Source organism: Symphalangus syndactylus, chromosome 5 (genome assembly GCF_028878055.3).
Source record: "Symphalangus syndactylus isolate Jambi chromosome 5, NHGRI_mSymSyn1-v2.1_pri, whole genome shotgun sequence".
NCBI classification, from domain to species: Eukaryota; Metazoa; Chordata; class Mammalia; order Primates; family Hylobatidae; genus Symphalangus; species Symphalangus syndactylus.
Window position 1 is genome coordinate 52,153,606 of NC_072427.2, and position 17,614 is coordinate 52,171,219.

At 41.7% G+C, this 17,614-nt stretch overlaps 1 protein-coding gene across 3 annotated transcripts in view; it reads right to left on the reverse strand.

Annotated features, from left to right (window-relative positions):
* The window catches only part of GABRB3 (gamma-aminobutyric acid type A receptor subunit beta3), a 228,152-nt gene that overhangs the window by 28,327 nt on the left and 182,211 nt on the right, over positions 1-17,614 (reverse strand). For all 3 annotated transcript variants that reach the window (XM_055278454.2, XM_055278455.2, XM_063640238.1), the window contains 2 exons: positions 10,157-10,239; positions 7,146-7,283 (listed from right to left, as the gene is read on the reverse strand). In XM_055278454.2, the coding sequence (XP_055134429.1) occupies positions 7,146-7,283; positions 10,157-10,239 (221 nt within the window). The remainder of the gene's footprint in view (positions 1-7,145; positions 7,284-10,156; positions 10,240-17,614) is intronic.

The following is a 17,614-nucleotide window of genomic DNA, read 5'->3' on the forward strand; positions in this document are numbered from 1 at the left end:
ACTGCAGCCTGGGAAGCTTTGTGAGCTCTCACTTAGAGCCGTTCTGGGCCCATTATCATGCTATATGATTCATTTATTATCTAGCTTTTACTTTATAATGCAGCCTAAAATTAAAAATAGTGTTTCCAGTTCTTACTCCCATTACTAGTCACCTTATTATATGTTCAAAAAATCCATTAAGAAAAGGAAATATATGAAATAGAAAAGAGAGAGAAGAAAAATGGGACTGGGGTTTAAAAAAAAAATTGTTTCAAATATTGTCTCAACCAGACAATGAGTCCTTTCTAATCCTCCACAGAAAAACCAGCATTGAGCCATATAACAGTGCAGCAAAGAACAGGGATGTTTGTTTGAACAATCCAGCCTCACAGTTATTTGGGATACTCCTTTTTGAGGTTACTATCCTCTCTTTCCTTGTGTGTAAAATCAAGGCAAGAATACCATAAGTGGCAGAAAAATTAAATTATACTTCATAAAAATTAAAAACTGTTATGCTCCAAAGCATACCATCAAGACAACCTACAGAATGGGAGAAAATATTTGCAAATCATATATCTGATAGAGAACTTATATTCAAAATACATAAAGAATGTGGCTGGTTGGGTGGCTCATGCCTGCAATCTCAGCACTTTGGGAGGCCAGGGTGGGAGGATTGCTTGAACCCAGGAGTTCAAGACCAGCCTGGGCAACATAGTGAGACTCCATCTTTACAAAAAAAATACAAAAATTAGCTGGGCATGGTGGCACACGCCTATAGTCCCAGGTACTTAGGAGGCTAAGATGAGAGGATCGCTTGAGCCCAGGAGATTGAGGCTGCAGTGAGCCAAGACTGTGCCACTGCACTCCAGCCTGGGCAACAGACTAAGACCCTGTCTCAAAGAAAAGAATGCGTACAAAAAAGACAAACAACTGAATTTGTTTAATTGGGAAGAGGCTTTGAATAGGTATTTTTCCAAAGATAGAGAAACACCCAAAAAAGCATAAGAAAAGATGGTCAACATCATTAGTCATTAGGGAAATGAATGTCAAGACCACAATGAGATACTACACCATACCCTCTAGGATGGCCACAATAAAAAAGACAGAAAATAACTAGTGTTGGTGAGAATATGGAGAAATTGGAACCCTCCTATACTTCCCGTAGGAATATTATCAGGCCACCACTTTAGAAAATAGTCTGATAGTTCCTCAAAAGGATGTTACCCTATATGACCCAGGAATTCCACTCCTAAGTATATGAGTTAATTTCCTAAAAGAAATGAAAACATGAATCTACACTAAAATTTATACCTGAATGTTCATAGCGGCCTTATAGCTAGTAGCCCAAAGGGGAAACAAGCCAAATGTTCATCAGCTGATGAACGGATAAAGAAAATGCAGTATATTTCTTCGGCAATAAAAAGGAATGAAGTACTGATTCACGGCACAACATGGATGAACCTTGAAAACATCATGCAAGTGAAAGACCAGACCCGAAAGACCACACAAATGATTCCACTGATGTGAAATGTACTGAAGAGACAAATCCATAGAAGCAGAAACTAGATTAGTGGTTGTCTAGGGTTGGGAGAAATGGGAAGAGACTGCTAATGGATACAGGGCTTCTTTTTGGGGTGATAAAAATATTCTAAACTTGATTTTGGTCACGGTTGCACAACTCTGCAAATATACTAAACACCATTGAATGTGCCCTGTAAATGGGTGAATTGTATGGTATGTGAATTGTATCTCAATAGATCCATTATAAGGAAAAAAAATGTTTACTACATGTATTTTTACTGGCAATCAAATTCACATCAACTATAAAACACACTGTCTGACCCAAAGTACACACTCAATAAATACAAATTCCTTCTTTCTTTTATTTTTCTCCTGCTTTGGTGCCTTCTCTCTTCATGATTCTGTAATCAGGGCTTTCACCATTGAGCACAGTTTTAAATTTTTGCTGGAGGTCTTAAAGGCAATTCAAAAGGATGAAGGTAGTTAAAAACTCTTTTTGCAAAAAAGATTTAAGGCAATGAATTTCTGAAGAAGTCTGTCTTCTGTAATGAGACATGTTTCATATGTCAGGAGCCCTTATAAAAAGTGATGTCACAGCAAAAAGAGAATCAGTTAAGCGCTGCCTTGGCCCTGGGTGTGAGCACGCTCTGGTCCAGCATTTTGGACTGAGAGATTAAGGATTGTAACTGGCTAGGAAGCACAGGTGAATTGTCTCTAAGGATCCCTGTAACAAAAGTCAATGGGGAGAAAAGAAATAGGAATTTTTCTCTGGAATTTAAGGTCAAATTAAATTACAAATAAAAGACAGATGGTAATTCTTCCTTCTAATGTTTCATCTATCTTTTCTGTATCTTTAGTAGATAGTATTTACAGACTGAATGGGCAATAATTGGATCCCAGGCTTTAGTTAAGCAGACTAAAGACTGGAGTTCACAAATGGACTCTTAAAGAGAAAGCTGAGTGCATGTATTTACAAACAGTGTGACAGGTGGACTTTTAAAAAAATTTATAATTTGTCATGATCATTAATAAGAAAATAAAGCAGTATTTTGAAAACTGATTTTTGAAAACAAGAAAATTCACATATCTTAACTGCAATGTCTCATCATTATTCATTTTGCATCCTTCTCTTTTTCTTCCAATCTTAGCCAAAGTATTTTGAAATAAAGTCAGAATATATCACTGTCCAAATGTACCACAGAAAAAAGGAAGAGAAAGACAAACATCACAAAATTAAAGAAGCATATTAAATCATCTGTTCTCCACATATCTTGTGAAAATCTCAATCTTTCCGTTCAAAGACAACTCTGAAGTTACGAGTAAATTTCAGATTTGGCAAAAACTGTATATTCCAAATTTTGCTGGTGAGTGGGACACATTTGCAAGACCAATACAAAGCTGAAGTTTCAATCTGTTGATCAGTGTGTTCACAGTGATATTTGAGGAGCTCTTTGATTTTTAGCTGAATATGTTTGTTGAAATAAATTTGATTCAGTATTTCTTTTAACCTGATCCCATATCTGTCTGTTATGCAAACGCTTTGCTCACGTTTTCACAGCTTGTAACTGTTACAGCCAAAGGCTCAAATACCCTGACTGAGCTTTATAGTGCTTTCTTCAACAACAGAGTATTCCAGATAAATGTTTCCTCTTTATAATATTTTCAGAAAAATACAGAATTTCCTGAAATGAAATTTTAAAAAAGGTTTCCTAAATTTTCTTCTTTTTTACGCTCAAGTATTAGTAGCGCAAACTAAATAAGAATTACATATCGAAACAACTGGAAACTTTTCTGAAAAATATAAAGAGGAGTGAAAAACAAAACATGGGTTCGGGTATTATAGAATCTTCTGAAAACGACTGGAAAAAATGGACAGAATTTAAATAAATCTGCTTGAAGATTTATTTAAATCTGGAGAGACTTAAATGGAGAGATAACAAGCCAGTAAAAAATCTGTATCAAGATGTGAGAGAGAAAGAAAACAGAGAGAAGAGCTCCATGTTTCAGATACCTGCAGTTTTCATAAGGGAAAGATGAGAAGCTAATTAGAACATCCAAGACTCAGGGGACTAAGGGGGCAGGCACTGGATACAGAGGCCATCAAGAAGGGGGCCACATTAAACCTCCTACAGCTTGGGCTGGTTATGTTTACATAGAGAGTTTTGCTCAAGATGTAAAGATAAACCAGACGGACTCATGTGTGCTCAAAGACTGAGCCTGAACTCAGAATTACTCACACCCTAGAAAGTAGATGAAGCTTATTCTAGATTGTTAATGCCTCCAGCTGTCTACTAGAAGCAAGCATAGATTCTCTCTAAAAGATACACCAAAAGAGCATTTCCAGCATGAAGCTTGAGAAGAAAATGAAATGCAACACACAGAAAGAAATGAGCAAGGTAGACAGGATATGATGACAAGATCGGATACGTGTGTAATTGGGGTACTAGAAGAAGAGAGAATGGGGTAGAGGCAGCCTTGAAGAGATGATGGCCAGTGATGCTCCAAAACCTCAGACACACATCCAACGAGAGACTCAAGAAGGTCCATAAACTCCAAGAAGGGCCAGGTGCAGTGACTCACAACTGCAATCCCAGCACTTTGGGAGGCTGCAGCAGGCAGATCACTTGTGGTCAGGAGTGGAGACCAGCCTGGCCAACATGGTGAAACCCCGTCTCTACTAAAAATACAAAATTTAGCCAGGCGTGGTGGCATGTGCTTGCAATTCCAGCTACTAGGGAGGCTAAGGCAGGAGAATCGCTTGAACCCAGGTGGCCGAGGTTGCTATGAGTGGAGATCGTGCCACTGCACTCCAGCCTGGGTGACGGAGTAAGACTTTGTCTGAAACAGACAAACAAAAAAACAAAACAACTCCAAGAAAGAATAATCACAGAGAAAGCTAACTTGGTACATCATAATAATGCCCATGAAAACCAAAAACAAAGAGAAAAATCATAAAGTCATCTGCAGGGGGAGAAAAACAAGTTACAGTCGTGCCCCTCATAATGACCTGTAGGTCAATGGACAGGGTCCCATAAGATTATAGGGGAGCTGAAAAATTCCTACCACCTGGTGACATCATAGTCTGGTCCTAATAAACTTCCAGAGTGTTTGTTCTTTTCTAGCTCCCCCCTACAACCTTTTTTTGGGGAGACAGCATCTTGCAGGCTGGACTGCAGTGGTACAATCATAGCTCACTGCAGCCTCAAACTACTGGGTTCAAGCAATCCTCCCACTTCAGCCTCCTGAATAGCTGGGACCACAGATGCTGCCACCGTGGCCTGACTAAATCTTTTATTTTTTTATAGTGATGAGGTCTCACTGTGTTTCACAGGCTGGGCAGGAACCCCTGGCCTCAAGTGACCCTCTTGCCTTGATCTCCCAAAGCGTTGGGATTACAGGTGTGAACCACTGTGCCCAGCCTCTAATCCCTTTTTTCGGGAATATTCTCTCAGGCTAGAAAGTCCTTCAATCTTGTTTACTAGTCACATTCTTATTAATTCGGAATACTTGCAGAAAGGAAAATAAATTAGGATAACATTTAATATTAAAATATCTTTAGAACACTGCAACTTATGCCATTTCTTCATGCACAGGTGAATTAGAATAACTTTAAAGTGCAAGCTTTTGAAAGTTGGGAGGTTTTGTAACTGACAGATGCGGAGCTCTTCCGCTACACCCAGTAAATGCAGGACTCAGTATGTGCTGGAAGGAAGACACGATACTGCATTCTGATGGCCCCATGGGTCTGTGAAAAGTTTAAGTGTTCGGCCACATACCTGTAGTGCCTATTTTCTCCAGACATTTTTAGGATGTGTTCTACCACATACAGACTGAAAAGAAAGACGGGGATTGCACCTGGAGAACGGTGGTTCTAAGTGCTTTCAAGTTAGTGGATTCAGGAAGTCATTCTACGCGGCTGTGGTCCCCCACAGAAGCAGCCTACCTTCTACAAACACCTCACCCGGCTTTCTAATGAGGCTGCATGAAAATGCAGTAAGAAATCCTCATAGCAGCACCTTCATGGCCATCTCTGCAACTTTCTAGGCAAAGGCTGCACGGGCAGGATTACTCCACAGTGAGTATACTAGCCTCTGTTCTGAGCAGACCTTTAGCTCATACCAGTCAGGGCATGGAACACTTTGAAACCCAGTTTTGGAAGTAATATATCATTTTTTTAAAAGCCTCACAGGCCAGTGTTCTTGGTTGTGGACACTATTTCTTAATGATAAGCCCATGTTCCTGCTGGCTCTCATTCCTCCCTGAGGTAAACCTCTCAGTGCGTCTTCTCTGGAGAATACAGTGACATCTTCAAGACCTCTTGAGGCGGAGGATAAAGTGGCACTGCATTAAAAAAGGACCTGATTGGTGTCTTAAAAATTCAGGCTTTTACATCTACTTATCACGTACTTTGGCTCTTAGGGGCTGGGGTGGAGAGGTGGGAACATTGCTGGTGACCTTGACTGATCAATTACTTACTCAGTGACAACTGTCACACACCCAGGACATTGGGCATTACTCAAGATGGGGGTGGGGAGAGGACGAACCACGCATGACTGACGCAGGTCCCTCCTCAGGGAGGTGTGCCCTTGCAGATGCAGGCACCGTGAGCTGTGAGCAGAGCTGGAAGGTAGTCAGTACTGCCCTGTGGAGATGCACCCCAGCCACTTAATCCAGCCTGGGGGGCTGTGTGGGGTCAAGCAGGTTGAAAAGGCTTCCCAGAGGAAGTGGCATCAGATGAAGCCTAAGAATAAGTCGCAGCTAGCCACATGAAGGCGAAGCTGGTGGCTATGGGTCAGGAGCATTCAACCCACTCAATGGCTTCATGGTTGTCATCACAGGACTGGGGTCAATTTTTATGCACTTTTTGTTCAAGCTACATGGACAGCCCCGCCTTCACTTAGCATTTTCAAACCAGAGTTGGTGATCTCTGTAATGCTTTACATTTTACAAAGCACTTTCATTTATTATACCAATTACAATGCACAGCATTCAGTAAGCACAGTCAGCATTGCACACTGTAAAACATACATTTAGTAATTTAGTAAAACCTGTGCAAGAACAGACTGAGGAGCAGAAGACACCGTCTCAATCTTTGGGCAGTTGATATAAAGATGACAAGGAAACCCAGGCTAAGGCAACCTTCATCAGGTAACACCAGGAGAAGATGACCATGTCTAATGGGACAAGGTGGACTGGAGGTGGCGCAAGTTCCTGGACCACCAAGGCTGGCTGCTAACCGCAGTGGAGCGAAGGCGGCTTACTCTTGGGAGGAGAACAGCACCCACCTCCTCTGGTCATCCTCTTTCCTTCCTCTTCCTTCCTGCCTCCAAGGTCATCAATGACCTGTTGTCTGCCCAAGGATGGGAGATTCTCACGTTATCAAACATTGATTGGTGAAATTCATCCTCAGTCTTTTCAATAACCAGTCCCAGAGAGCATCTTCTTCTCAGGTGAGCCTTCCTCCCCATCAAAGCCTATCACTCTCCTTCAGATACAGAGAGGAGGAGTGTGTGTGATGTGTGAATGATGACAGCACTCCTTCAGATGATCCTGTGCTGTGAGTCTGTTGCAGCATATTTTATCACTCCAGTCACGCCCATGGAGCCAGTGCCCCTGAAGGGACTATAAGTGGATGCAGGACTCACCTGTGGCGAAGACAACATTCCTCGAGACCAGACGGTGCTCCACAATGGAGAACTGAGGGAGCTCAATCCTTTCCACTCCGGTGACTGCCTTGTCCCCGCCTCGCCAGTAAAATTCAATGTCATCCGTGGTATAGCCATCTGCCGAGAGAGAGAAGCAGGGAGACAGGAAACATCACCATTTCATATAAATGCATGGCTAAATAAACTATCATTAACATGGAGGTTGCGGCTCTGCTATGTTTTGAGTAGATTTGCTTAATGTGCTTGTCTAGGCGAAGTGTCATCAAAGAACTAACTTTCCAATATTCTCGTGTTATCGCTGCCATTTTATTTGTACCAGGCTGGTATTGAAAAGCCGAGAAGCTGGGGAGAATGGGTGCTCTGACCAGAGTTCTATTTGCGAAGTGTAACTTCAGAGCTGACCCAGACACAATACAGAGATGAATTTAAAATATATCTCAACTGCAATGAATAAGATAGTTTTATGAGAATGAGAATTGAAGTATGAAGAATTCCAGAAAGGCATACTCCTCTCAAGAGCTTTTGAGAGAGTTCAAAGTTCAAAGACCAAAGGTGAATTTCACCAATCAGTGGCTGATTACATGAGGTAAGCTCAGAGCAAAAGGAATGTTCTCCTTGGCATATTTGGATGGTTTTATCAGCTCTTCCTGGCCACAAAGTTTGCCAACCTTAGAAATGCCTGTTCTTGGGATATTCCTGACCCTTACAGATGGGCACAGGTGGTCTCATCAGAAAGAACAGTGGTCGTTAGCTGGATTATAGCTCCAAATCCAGCTTTAGCACAGTGCTCATATTTACACGGTGATTAATCATGGCTTCTTGAGAATGAGTAAATGGGGCAATAGAGTCCATTGTTACTTGTAGCACCCAGGAGTCTCCTAAAACATTAGGTCAACTTTGTCAATAAGATCAATTAAAGCAGAGATTGGGAGAACAATATTATCTCAATATAAAATACTTTTTAATTTGAATATAAAATATAAGAAAAAAATATTCACTCGATGTTTAATGTTAGTCAAACAAATGGACCAAAGCTGTAGGGTAGGGAAGAGTTGCTCCCCACAGCTAATGCCACCTTTCCGGTCCTACCTACTGTCCTCTCTTTAATAAAACATCCATCTTTCCATACGGTAAGTGGCATACTCTGCTTAAAACCTGCAAATGCTTCCTAGTGAAATTATTAATAGCAAAACAAGTACAAACTCCTTACAAGAACCTCAAGAACCTACAGGCCTGGCCCGTGGGCCTTCAGCCCTACTTCCTCATTCACCCAACCAGGCCTCACTGGTCTCTTATTGCAGCTCAGAGCAGCGTGCTGTGCCCAGAGATCCTGGGTCCTGTGCAGGGACACACCTCCAGATCTTCACATAGCTCATGCTTTCCCACATTTGCATCTTGGCTGAAATAAAACCTTTTGCAGACGCCTTCCCTGGCATTCCATCTCACAGGCAACCTCGCAATCACTCACTATGCTTTTATCAGACTTTACTTTCTTCAAAGCACTACCACTATTTGATTTTGGTCTAATGGTTTCCTGTCTTTTGTGGACTATAAGCTCCACAAAGGCAGGTGTTTTGTCTGTCATCTCTAAATATCCCTGTGCTTACAACCGTGCCTACATAGAGTTAACGTCCAGTAAGTATTTGTTGGATAAACTTTGGGTTGATGAATTTGCCCTCAAGTGTGGAACTAAAGACACCATTTTTCTTTTGTCTGTTCCCAATAGGGAGACATGTGTAGTTGGACCACAAGAGAATCAGGAGAATCCCTTCTTCCATTCAAATGATTAAACCATGGATTCTCTGCAAAGAAGGGACCTCACACATGGAGAGAATCTCTTCTACAGCAGATCTTCCTGCTCATCATACACCACTGCCCATACACCACAGCGCCAGAGTCCTCTCTCTCAGAAGTCACACTGTGTGACTTGACAGTTGAAATAGGAGCTGCTGCCTTACTTAGATTCCAAATTGGCCTTCTTGAAACTTCCACTGACTCACTCACTAGAGTTGTGCCCTCTGGCCACACTGAAGCCAGTTAACTTCTTCAGATCGTCCTTCAAATACTGGGAAATCATCTTTCCCCTGAGCTTCTGTCCTCTAAGGTAAACGTCCCCAGAGAATTCAACTATGCATCACTTGACATGGCTTTATGTCTTTCTTCTTCTGTAAAAACACAGCTCTCAGAAAACATGACAGTGATGTGGGTGGAAGTGAGGGGCACCGTGGGGCCAGTCCAACCCAGGATCTACAGTAGCCTACCACCAGTGCAGTTTCTCAACATGTTCATGCACAAAGACATTCGCCTCTTACCACAATTGTATCAAGTGGGACTGCAAAGTCAAAGTCATTTATCCCCCTAAAATTCAGTATAAATATTGACAAGCCTAAATCCAATTGAGACTAGTTATAAACCAGTTCATAATAGGCCAAGATAAGCAACAACAAAACCCATATCCTGATATGCCAGGAGGTGTAGTTTAGGCAGCAGGAGGGACATTGTTAGATGTTATGGATGCAGCTCTCATCTCTCATATAGGAGTACTCAATGCTGAATTATCAATAAAGTATCTGAATACTACTCAAATTGAAGAAAATTGCCGAGATGCAGAAACAGCCTGCTTGTAAAGCCGAGTTCCTGATGGGAAATGAGTTTTACTCTGACCGCCCAGGGTCCCAGCAGTGCAGCCACTCATGCGTGATGAAGCATATTGTAGGAAAATAGCATCTCGGTGTTTGCTCCTCTCACTGAATGGACCAAAATGAGGGGCATTTGTTTTCTTCTATTTCAGCGCAGCAAACAGACTCTCTTAATCAGATTAGAATGAAGAACTCTTTTATACCGAGTCTCTCTCTCTCTGTCTTTCTCTCTGTCTTCCCCTCTTTCTATGTCAAAAAAATTATGGATGCCTTGAAAAAAGATGCTAAATAATGACAAAAGGATCTAAAATACACATAGGAGGAGAAAGAAACACAGATACGGATACACACAGCTTTCAATTTCCAGAGTGCAGTTCTGCTCGTCCAGAGGGTATCTCCTGAGGTCCATCATGCATGCTGCTGTCGTGGTGATTCTGAAATACACAGCATGAGGGAAGATATTAAAGAAGAGCTGAGAAATGTATCAGGGAGACTGCTCCTAGATAAACAACGAGTAAGCCCCCTGTGGGAACCCTGCCCAAAGTACACCTGGCTAAACATCGTTCACTATACACAGAGAGAAACTTGAGTAAATAAGAAACTCTTTTCAGCATAACATAGACCAGATTTATCAAGAAAAAAAACACAAAACTTTATTATATATTTTTTAATCATTTATTTTTTGATTGACATAAAAATTGTATACATTTGTAATATACAGCATGATGTTTTGAAATATGTATATGCTTTGAAACAGTTAAACTGAGGTAATTAACAAATGTATTGTATCACCGATTTTTTTTTTTTTTTGGATCGGAGTCTCGCTCTGCCACCCAGGCTGGAGTGCAGTGGCGCGAACTCGGCTCACTGCAAGCTCCACCTCCCGGGTTCAAGCCATTCTCCTGCCTCAGCCTCCTGAGTAGCTGGGAATACAGGCGCCCGCCACCATGCCCAGCTGATTTTTTTTGTATTTTTTAGTAGAGGCGGGGTTTCACCATGTTAGCCAGGATGGTCTCGATCTCCTGACCTCGTGATCCGCCCACCTCGGCCTCCCAAAGTGCTGGGATTACAGATGTGAGCCACTACGCCTGGCTTGTATCACCTATTTAGCTCTTTTTGTGTGTGATGAAAATGCAAAATCTACCCTCTTGCAATTTTTGAGTATACGGCACTTTGTTATTAGCTATAGTCACCATATTATACCGAAAACCTTACTATGTCTTACTGACTTTGGATAATCAGTGGCAGAGAAAGGGGTTTCCAAGAAGTTCTTACCTTCAATTTTTGTTTCTCTTCTTGTCTATAGGCTCTCTAGCCTCTCTAGTACAGACAGAGCCTATGTGTGGGACACCACCAATTAGGGTAAGACTGAGGTCTTTGACTATCCATGGGAAGTGTTAAAGTAGCTACAGATGCACTTTGGAACTCTAAACCTCACCTCTGCTTCTTTCTATTTTATTACAGTTGTCTGTTGGGCTGGATTCTGCTATTACAGAAATTTTTTTACTGTGTGATCATCTATCTTTTCAGAAAGAATATTTGGCTCCTATTTTATCAATTACGAACCAAAATTGGGTGGGTTAAGTTCTCTTGGGGCCAGCTAAAGGCATGGAAATAATTACTTTCCAAAAACAGTTAAGGCTCCACCATGCAATGATTAAGCCAACCCTACACCGAGAAACAATACTTATAGAAATGTCAAGTCCATTTCCTAATCTGCCTGCAGCCTTCTGTTAGGGAGACCAACTTACTCACAGCTGCTTCTTTGAAAACACAACTATTAGGGTCATTATATTTTACACTATGTATCTCTAGAACCCCACCCTTTCCCACCACTGTCAAAGGTGACTGGACTGGGGTGGGTTCCTGAGTCAAAGACAGCAAGCCACTAGCGGGTGAGAGATACATGACATGGCCTGAGTTGAAAGGCAGAGTGGAGCTAAAGAGACTCTCTTCCATAGGAATGAATTGAACAGTAAAGATAAGAGTGGAAGTTCATCTGCAAGGCCATGGTTTACAGGCTTGTGATGCTGTTTTCAAACTGGAGAGCAAAGGATGAGAAAGCATCATAGATGGAGAGAAGGTGCAGCGAGTAGAGTTAAGGACGCAGTCGTAGCTGTGCCCCAGGCCACAGCGGGTGGCCTTGCTGAATGTGTGCTCCACCTCTCCAGGGAGCAGCTTCTGAAAGCCTGTGCAGGAATTGTGTAACCGGCAGTCCTGGCTATGCCCATTCAGTGATGGGGAGTAAGAATGAAAATGTGAGAATGCTTTCTCCCGAGATCCCTAGTCACCTTCAATCCCCAGCTGTCCTTCAGGTTCCATCTTTCTTGAAGCCCAGTGTTGAGCTTTTTCTAAATGATCTTCTTTACGAATATTCACAACATACCTACTAATGCTGCAGGTAATGTGCAAGCCCGACTCTTACCAACAGATCCTAACCCAAACATCTGTAAAACACTAGATGTGTGTCAATACTGATGGACTTGTGTCATTTACCCTAAACGCAGGTGATAAGGAAATAATGGAGCAAAGTATGCCCTTCTATTAGCATCTGGTTAAGCAAGCAGTTTGAGCAACATTCTACTTTCCAATGATTGAGAGAAGCAGTGAGGGAAAATGTCAACATATTTAGCAAACAGGTCAATGCTGAATTTTTTGTGCAAATAGCATGCATGCACCATGCAGACATCATCAATAAAATCCATACCAATGGTGAAAGTGTGTTCCTTCCAAATGTCATAACACTTCCCCTTATCCTTGGAATCAAGGAGTGCATTACATTCTGGGATCCCAAATCAACACATAGCTCTTTGGCATATTTTTCTACAACATTTAACATTCTAGCCAACTGAAGTTCCAGACTCACACTTTTCAACTCTGGCATGTGTTATGGCAGATTGACAACCCAATGTCCATACAAGATGCCTACAATGCAAAATTAGAATAGAGTTCTGCTAAAATTATGAATCTTTATGAAGAAGAAAAGAACCTTCACTGACAATGTTCAAATTTTTTAATTTTCCTTTTTTTTTTTTTTTTTGATATGGAGTCTTGCTCTGTCGCCCAGGCTGGAGTGCAGTGGCGCAATCTTGGCTCACTGCAATCTCCACCTCCCGGGTTCACGCCATTCTCCTGCCTCAGCCTCCCGAGTAGGTGGGACTACAGGCGCCTGCCACCACGCCCAGCTAATTTTTTTGTATTTTTAGTAGAGACGGGGTTTCACCATGTTATCCAGGATGGTCTCGATCTCCTGACCCTGATCCACCCACCTCGGTCTCCCAAAGTGCTGGGATTACAGGCGTGAGCCACTGCGCCCGGCTTAATTTTCTTATATATTTTGGTACCTATTCACTTGAACTGAGTCAATGATTGAAATTACTGTTCCTTACTGTTTGTTTTCTTATTCACTTTTCAAACCACCCCTAACACACACACACACACACACACACACACACTCACACACGCATACACACACACATGAACATGCCCAAATTGTCTGGGGACACCATGTGCAGTGGTCACATTATTGGAGGGAGAAGGGAAACCTGAGGCTAGACAAATTGGTGACAGCATGCCCTTTTCCCACCAAGTACACCAAGTACAGTAGCTGTCCAGGTCTTCTTATTCAGTTATAATGCTGTATATAAAATGGAGCCCCATTTCAGTGAGCTGAGATGGGGCTACTGCACTCCAGCCTGAGTGACAAAGTGAGTGAGACTCCATCTCAAAAAAAAAAAAGAGAGAGAGAGAGAGAGAAGAAGAGGAAGGAAATTCTGAAATTTGTGACAACATCGATGGAATTGGAGAACACTATGCTAAGTGAAATAAGTCAGGCCCAGAAAGACAAATACCACATGTTTTCACTTATTTGTGGAATTAAAACAATGAACTTGTAGAGAGTAGAATGGTGGTGGCAGAAGCTGGAGGAGGGAAAATGGGGAGGTGATGAGCAAAGGGTAGACAATTTCGAACAGGGAGAATATGTTTTCTCTTTTTGTGCATTCTATTGCACAGCATGGTGAATATAGTTAGCAGTAGAGTGTTGTACAATTCAAATTGCTAAGTAAACTTCAAATGTTCTTGCCACAAAAAAATGTTAATTATTTGAGGTCATGGATATGTTAACTAGCTTGCTTTAATTATTTCACATTGGATTCATAAATCATACCATCATTTTGTGCCCCATACATTTTTCCGCCATGCAACTCCCTCTTCACAGAACCCATAAATCTATACAATTATACATTGTCAATTTACAATAAAAAAAGGAAAAAAATGGAGCCAGTTTTTTCATTTTACGTGAGGAATAAGGTAGACACATCTACTCACTACTTTTCTTTATTTGGAAGAAATACTCAGAAAACCCTCTCAGAGTGAAGAGTGAGGCACATGAGCTTGCTCTTGCTCATGCTACAAAAGGTAACCATCAAGATAGAAGAAGTAGCTGAACAGCTGGGATAAAAAGGCAAAAAGAGAGAGAGTAGGGGTGGGGAGCAGAGCGATGAAGTAGAATGTGGAGCAGGAGCATGCCCCTCCCTGAGCCACAAAATCCTCATTCAAGTTGGCTAAACTCATCACAGGCTGGGAGAGTGGGCCTTTTGAGTGAATCGACCCTGGGGCATTGCAGAAATCATTGAATGTGTGCTCCACTTCTCCAGGGAGCAGCTTCTCAAAGCTTGTGCAGGAGTTGCGTTAAGGTTGAGAAGGATTACAGAAGGGTTGAGGAATTTCACAGATGGTAGAACTGAGAGTTCAAGCCTAGTGCACAGAGATCAACCAAGGGCAGATAGGCCACAGTGACATCTGGGCTCCACCTGTGTAATCCCCAACACTCACACACATGGTTTTATATTTTCCCTAATAAATATATATATATATATATTTTGTCCTGACAGAATAATTTAACCAACATCTAGTGCCACCTTCTCCAGCCCTCTGTGATCTGAGAATTCCACTGTTATTCCTAAGGAATACTGGTGAAGCTCAGCAATCGGAATCCAACAGGACTGGGTGAGGCTCTCTCAGTATTACTCTTCAGTAGGTTCCTTTTTTTTCTTTTGGTTGTTTGTTTTTTGTTTTATGATTGAGAGATGTAGTGCCTAGGGTCTCTGTGACTACAAGGCATGTTTCTGATAGAGAAGCAGAGGAAGATAATGGCGAAGTGACAGAAGACATGCCTGTGTCCAATAAACCCTTTCTTTACAGTCATACTTTGAGAATGCTGAAAGTAGAAAGAAAAAAACAAACAAAAAAGTCAACAAAGAGACAGAGGAGTGAGGACAACGTTACAGGGATGGTGCTAATTCATCATCTCAGTGCCCAAGACAACCGCCAGTCATATCTGTACTTTATGGAACACCAGTTGAGCAGTTGCTCAGTGCCCAGTTCTGTGCCAACTACTTTAATACACACGTGTTTACTCTCACAACAACCATATTATAGAGGTATTGTTATTATTATATCCATTATGCAGATGAGTGAACCAAGGTTTGGAAAGAGTAAGCAGCTTGACCACGTTCCCAATGCCACTGGAAGGCAGATGTGGCATTCAGATCCAGGCAATTTGAACCCTATGCTCTGCTACATCTATATTAACTCTTTTACCTTAAACATACAAAATATATTCAACTTTTAAAGGCCTACTCAGGAAATGAGAATCTTGTTTTGAATGAAGAGCAATAAGGTTGATAAATTTATGTGGACAGAGATATAAATATTGATACACATATTATAGGCATATATATACATATTCATAATATTCTCATTAGATATGTCAAATTGGAAATATAATTAGTAAATGCAGAAAATATTCTACATGCTATTCCTGCAGTAGCTATAGTGACATTTAATCCAACAGCTTCTCACCCATTGTGGAATAGGGTCATTTATTAGATCATTCCTGCTTTTACAAATAATACATGTCTAAAGATATGATTAAGAATTAAAAGTATTAACATGTAAGAAATAAACTTGAAGTTGTAAGCAGAGCACTATTTCTAGTAAGTGTAAAATCATATTTTGAGATTCTGGTGATGCACTGTCTTTGGACGCTGTCTTCAACTACTCTTAGAGACCGTTCCCTGCACACCTGAGTGAGGAAGCCTGAGTCAAGGAGGTCAAGATCCATGGATGTCAGTGTGTTGAAGGGTTTTCATTTTGTCTCAGTTGTATTAAGCTTGTGAAATACTTTCTGGCATCAGCATTTCCATTTTTAAACTATTCACACATTGATAAATCATAATAAGGGCAGATGCAAACTCTTCATGAATTGCATAAATACAAATTTCTCTGCATAAGAACTGCTGTGGGAATGTTGTTGTCTGATAGTCAGGGACTTGCTCACTTCTGCAAACATTTGTCTGAAACGTCCACCTGTTGACTTAGGTATAAAAGTGCTCCTTGTCAGTAGTGTTGCTGGGAAAGGCTGGATATAGTCAGAGTCTGGGATTCATGCTTACAGTGAATCCAGCAATGCACACAATCTCTTCCCCCATTTGTATGAATAGTTTTGATTCACTGTAAACACTGGAGAGAACAGATTAAAATGTCCATTGCAAGCACTGATTCTGATGTTCCTGGCTGGTCACTGTACGTCAAGGTCCTGGACCAGCTTTCTCAGAGAAGCTTCTGGAACTAAACAATCTTGGTCTCTATCTCTCCTCAGCTTCCTCCTTTTTAATGTTTTCATTACATTTCATTACACCTACAAATCAGAATGTCCATTATTTGTTAGCTTGCTGGCCCCTCACTCACCCCCAGGTGAGCCCACAAGAGCTGGACTTTATTGCTCCCATCCACAGTTCCCTCTCCAGCACCTAGAACGGCAGCAACCCAACCACACACGCGGAATAAGTGTCTTGTAAATATTCTCAGAACAAATGACTTTCAAGATGAGGACCAGGCATAAGCTGAAGTGTGGGACTCGAGCAAAATGTGGAAAGAGAAAGAGTCGGTTTAGTCCTTCTTGGCTTTAATGTCCCAAATGTAAGAGTCAGCGGGGACACATTCCTGCTAAGAAGCACTCCCAGCGTGAGTCCTGGCTGTGCATGGTTATGGACTCTGAGAACCTCCATGGGGTCACCGGTCAAGAGGCTTGGAAAAGAATCCCCTATTTTTACGATCAAGTGGTCTCCATGAATCTTTATGTTGCAGAATTCAATCCTGCAGAATTGAATCCAACATCAGTGTGTGAGAGCTTTACGCCTTCAGCTACAGTGAAGACCACAATGAAATGCCGCCTTCAGGGGAATCCTGGATCTCTGATCACAATCCTGTTAAGCTAGCATGACCTGGAAGCAAGTTAGTAGCTCCTTTGGTGTGACTTCTGGCTTGCGCTTGAGATGCCCAAATGTTCCAGAAATCTGAGCAAGAGTTGTATCTATGGCCACGGGTTAGCACCACAGCCAAGGCATTGCTTCACAGGTGACCATTTGGCCCTTTGCAGTCACGCTGCGGCAACTCACTCTCATCTTCATTCGTCGTTCCTCTGATGCAGGATGCACTGGCTGGTGGAGGCAGCTATCATTTTACCAGGAAAAGGAACTCAGATGCTAGGATGTTTGACCTAAGTCAAATAATTCAGACCAAGCATTTTCCTTGAGCAAATGCTTGTTATTCAATGTGAAGAAGTCACAGGACATAGGCCAACATTTCGGTTATCCCGATTTTTGTTTTACTTTACAAAATACATAAGAAAACACATTCATAGAACTGTCCAAAGGCTTTTGCTATGGGAACTCCTTGAAGATGTTGCTGGGAAAATTATTGTGGTAAGTTGACTATGTTAGCAGCCCATTCCTTTCCTCTTTC